The sequence below is a fragment of the Rosa chinensis genome, chromosome 6 (assembly GCF_002994745.2).
Source record: "Rosa chinensis cultivar Old Blush chromosome 6, RchiOBHm-V2, whole genome shotgun sequence".
NCBI lineage: Eukaryota > Viridiplantae > Streptophyta > Magnoliopsida > Rosales > Rosaceae > Rosa > Rosa chinensis.
Genome location: NC_037093.1, coordinates 38,586,256 through 38,591,157, shown reverse-complemented (window position 1 = coordinate 38,591,157; position 4,902 = coordinate 38,586,256). Strand labels below are relative to the sequence as shown.

Below are 4,902 nucleotides of genomic sequence, written 5' to 3'. Positions count from 1 at the left end.
ACCGAACGTAATTTCCATACTTGATCAGCGGGAAACACCACCGCTTACGTTAAATATTTCCATAATTTTTCCATACAACTGTTGGTACGCGGAAACCAACCCCAACGACTTAAATAACCAACCTACTACCGTACTACACTCCTACCACTGTAGGCCCACATTTGACCAACGACCGTTTACACGCCAAGTCAAAACGACGACGTCACGTCCCTCTTCTTCAAAACCGCTCCAACTCCGCCATTGTTGACTCGCAGTCGCAACAGAAATCACAGCAATGATGAGGAGGGACGAACTCCACATCAACGTGCCCAACCCCTTCCGCTGCCCCATCTCCATGGACGTCATGAGGTCTCCCGTCAGCCTCTCCACCGGCGTCACCTACGACCGTTCCAGCATCCAGCACTGGCTCGACGCCGGCCACGACACCTGTCCCGCCACCATGCAGATCCTCCAGTCCAAAGACTTCGTCCCAAACCTCAATCTCCGCCGTCTGATCAATCTCTGGGCCCAATCCCACGGCCCCATCTCCCCCGCCTCCTCTCCTACCCTCTCCGACCAACAGCTCCGCGGCCTCGTGCAATATCTCGCGAACGAGAACGAGAAATTCAACCAGAATCTCTTCAATTCGTTGTCCAAGATGGTCGATTTCGCCAAGTCAAAGGACGAGAATCGCAGATTCCTGGCGAATTTCAACGGCTTCGTTCCGGCCGTCGTCGGCGTTTTGAACAGGGAAGGGGTCGAAATTGAGGTTCTGGAAATGGTGATGAGGCTTTTGGATTTGATTGCGTCTCAAAACGGCGTCGTCGAGCAATTGCACCAATTGATCACCAAGAGCAACCGGAATTGCCTCTCTTCGATTCAATTGGTGTTGCAGAGTGGTAGTCTGAGCTCGAAGATCGAATCCGCCAGGGTTCTGGGTTCAATCGCACTCGACGCCGACTCGAAACGATTAATCGCCGAGAAAGAGGGACTGTTGACCGTACTGAACGACCTGTTGACCTCAGACACCGATCGTAGCTTGCACGACGTCGTTGTCTCGTGCTTGGTCTCGTTGTCGGTGACCCGGTCAGTCAAATCCGAACTCGTCCGGTTCGGACTCGTCCAATTCATAACGGAAACCCTCTCGAACCCTGACGTCAGCGTTTCCCTGGCGGAGAAGGCGATGAAGCTGTTGTCCAAGATTGCCACGTGCGCGGAGGGCAGGTCCGAGATAAGCGGGGAGCCGAAATGCGTGGCGGCGGTGGCGGAGAGGCTGATGAAGGGGTCGATGGCGGCGACGGAGGACGGCGTGGCGGTTTTGTGGAGCGTGTGTTGCATGGTGGGGGATAAGAGGGCTAGGGAGTGTGTAGGGAAGAGCAATGGGGTGGCTAAGATATTGCTGGTGATGCAGAGTGGGTATGGTGAAGGGCATTTCATGAGGAGGATGTGTGGGGATTTGATGAAGGTTTTGAGTGTTGGGTTGGGGATGGGGTTGAGCTATGACACCATGACCAAACATATCATGCCTTGTTAGATCAAATTGTAATGGTTTCCATCTGAAAATAAATACAAGGAAAATAGATTTTTGGTTTTTGGGGAATGCTTGTACAGCAAGAAAGGATGGTATAAGAAGAAAATCATGTCCATTTTACTTGTTCAATGTAATAAAACCACACGACTGCTAGACAGAATCAAGAAACATTGGTCTGTTGTATAAATTCTTGTTTTATTTTACTTTAGTTTCGGAAAATTTTTATGAAGAATTTGTTACTTTTTGGGTTGAAAAACTGGGTGATCTGTTGTTCATGCTGATGCCTAAGCGTCAAAGATGGCTTCTTCCCTTGTCAATGAAACGGTCTTTGCTCCTAGAAATTGTTTAATGAAAATTTTGAAGTAATTAAATCAATATTTAGTTTTTGTCAAACGCTTTGAGTAGTTTGAATTGACAAGAGTGTTTGGATGAAAAATAGAGCAGTATGCAAGTCATGAGAAACAGAAATGAACCGAATGGAACGGTACCCATGTTCAACACTTGGTCCTTGTTTTCTTACTCGTTTTAACACTTCAATCCAGTTGAATGGAATAGATTTAGGGCTGCTACTAGTAAAAGCTATGAGAAATCATTATCTACTATCTAGTATGAAGGTCAACATTGAGTTAGGCACTTGGAATCTTGAATAGGTTTGATGATATTCTTTCTCGTATGTGCTGACCGAGGCCTTGAAATTGAAAATGATTGATACAGGTACCATCTCTTGAAGGATCCAAAGCTATTTTGTATAATAAGTAAGGGTCTCAAAAGCACGAAAAACTCAACCATGGCTGCAATTTTTCTTCTTCTTCAAGTTGCAACTGCTCAGCAAGGGAATATCAGCCTAGGTGCTTCTCTATATCCCCAAAACAACTCATATTGGTTATCGAATTCTGGTCAGTTTGCTTTTGGCTTCTACAGGCAAGGAAACGACCTTGCTGTAGGCATCTGGTTCGAGAAAACCAATCCGAAAACAATCATCTGGACAGCAAATCGTGATGCTGTTAAACAAGAGCCACTTCCTAATGATGTTAAATTGACTGTGAGTGACAAAGGAGTTAAGCTCATTTCAACAAACAAGAATGCCTTCCTTTCAAATTCTTTCCAGCCTGCTGTCAGGGCCTCCATGCTTGATTCAGGTAACTTTGTCCTCTACAATTCTGATTCAAACATCATTTGGCAGACTTTTGATGTTCCTACAGATACCATTGTATCCGGGCAGTGTCTGTTGGCTGGAAAAAAGCTCATCTCCTCCATCTCGAACACGAATCACTCAAGTGGAAGGTTTCAAGTGATCATGCAGAGAGATGGCAACCTGGTTCAGTATCCAAATATTGGTCCATTTACATTGAGTCCTAGAAAATATTCGTATTGGAGCACTAGGACATTCAGAGCTGGGAACAATGTGTCCCTCAATCTTGATCAAAATGGAGGGCTCTATCTTCTTAATTCCACCGGCTTCAAGATAAAAAGTTTTCCTCTTAAGAATAGCCTTTCTATGAATCGTGGCTATCGTCTCCCGATTGATGCTGATGGAATACTCCGGTTGTACTCCAACAGTTTGGTTCTGAATGATTCCTGGTCAATTGAGTGGTCACCAGCAGTTGGTAAGTGTGCTCCTCTTGGCCTCTGTGGCCTAAATTCTTATTGTGTTCTTGTGGAACAGGAACCTTCTTGTGTATGTCTCCCTGGTTTCGTTTTCATCAACGAGGGCAAAAGATATTTAGGCTGCAAGAGAAACTTGAGTACAGTTGTTTGCAAAGGTGAGAATGAAACTTCATATTCTATTGTTGATGTGGATAACATAGATTGGGAAAACACTCCGTACTCTAATTTATCATTGGATAAGACTGCTTGTAAAGAGGACTGTTTGAGGGATTGCGACTGTGAAGCTGCGATATTTAGGGACCAGCAGTGCGGAAAACAAAAGCTCCCTCTAAGATTTGGAAGAACTCGCAAACCTGGTGTGGTGACAACCTTTGTCAAAAAGGATACTACTGATGAGAGTTTTGATACAAAAAGGAGGAGCAAGGGGAGAAAAAATGTTGACAGAGTCATATTTATCAGCAGCATTGCAACTTTAACTTTTTCACTTGTTATTATGGCGATTACTGGTGTTGTTATATATAGATATCGTGTTTGGAATTACCGAAAGCTTACAAATTCAGCTGGTGGAGGACTGGTTGAAGGTGTTACACTGCAGTCATATACATATTGTGAACTTGAAAAGGCAACCAAAGGCTTCACCAATCAAGTGGGAAAAGGAGCTTTTGGGACAGTTTTTAAAGGGGTGATTGGTGGGAGAGAAGTGGCAATCAAGCAACTAGAGACAGTGGTGGACGAAGGAGAGCGAGAGTTTCGTAATGAGATGAATGCAATTGGGAGAACTCATCACAAGAATCTAGTGAAATTGCTTGGATACTGTCATGATGGAACAAATAGGCTTCTGGTTTATGAGTACATGAACAACGGCTCACTTGCGCATTTCTTTTTCAAATCTTATGGTGGAAGGCCAACTTGGGAGGAAAGAGTCAGTGTAGCCCTCAATGTAGCTCAAGGTATACTATATCTCCATGAAGAGTGTGAGACACAAATCATTCACTGTGACATCAAACCAGAAAATATACTGATGACCGAGCAGAAATGTGCAAAGCTTGCTGATTTTGGATTAGCCAAGCTGTTGAAAGCTGACCAATCCAAGACATATACTGGCTTCAGAGGAACCAGGGGTTATGTTGCACCTGAGTGGCACAGGAACATGTCGATAACAGTGAAAGCGGACGTGTACAGCTTCGGGATTGTATTGTTGGAGATCATATGCTGTCAAAGAGGTTCCACCATGGACATACCTGAGGATCTATTAACTCTTGAGAATTGGATGTACCATTGTTTGGAGGCCAATGAACTGGATAAGCTAGTGAAGGATGATGATGAGATTGATACGAGCAAACTACGGGAGATGGTTAAGCTTGGTCTTTGCTGCATCCAGGAGGAGCCATCATTGCGCCCTTCGATGAAGAAGGTGGTACTAATGCTGGAAGGGATACTAGAGATACCATCTCCTCCAAATTCTTTCAGTTCCAGACATGACTAAGCCTTGCACTAACTAGACAACATCTAGAGTCACCAATTGTGTATTTTGCTGATTAGTATGCCTGTCTATTAATTTAGTTTCTCCATCTACTTTTTATTGTTTGCTTTGTTTTCTGATTACATTTGCTCTTCATATATTATTGCTACAAGATGATAAGGATAAAATGAGTAATAAGAACATTACAGACTGCATCATGTCTAATTATGTTATATGTTTGATTAATCTCTATTGATTTGTTGAGTAACATGTTATCTTCCAATATCTGCAAGTAATTGTTCTTGCAATTGGGGATATTCAA

General features: G+C 43.9%; 2 protein-coding genes across 2 annotated transcripts; both read left to right on the top strand.

The window, feature by feature from the left end:
• Positions 1-274: 274 nt before the first annotated feature.
• On the top strand, positions 275-1,513 carry LOC112171300 (U-box domain-containing protein 28). Its single transcript, XM_024308503.1, has one exon. It carries the CDS (start codon positions 275-277, stop codon positions 1,511-1,513), a length of 1,239 nt encoding a protein of 412 aa, XP_024164271.1.
• A 784-nt stretch (positions 1,514-2,297) lies between these two features.
• Positions 2,298-4,682, top strand: LOC112171299 (G-type lectin S-receptor-like serine/threonine-protein kinase LECRK3). Its single transcript, XM_040508529.1, has one exon. The coding sequence runs from the start codon at positions 2,298-2,300 to the stop codon at positions 4,602-4,604; it is 2,307 nt and encodes a 768-aa protein (XP_040364463.1). The 3' UTR covers positions 4,605-4,682.
• The last annotated feature ends 220 nt before the right edge of the window (positions 4,683-4,902 follow it).

Excerpts from the sequence above, each read along its gene's own strand:
- LOC112171300 (XM_024308503.1), top strand. The coding sequence starts at position 275 with ATGATGAGGAGGGACGAACTCCACATCAACGTGCCCAACCCCTTCCGC.
- LOC112171299 (XM_040508529.1), top strand. The coding sequence starts at position 2,298 with ATGGCTGCAATTTTTCTTCTTCTTCAAGTTGCAACTGCTCAGCAAGGG.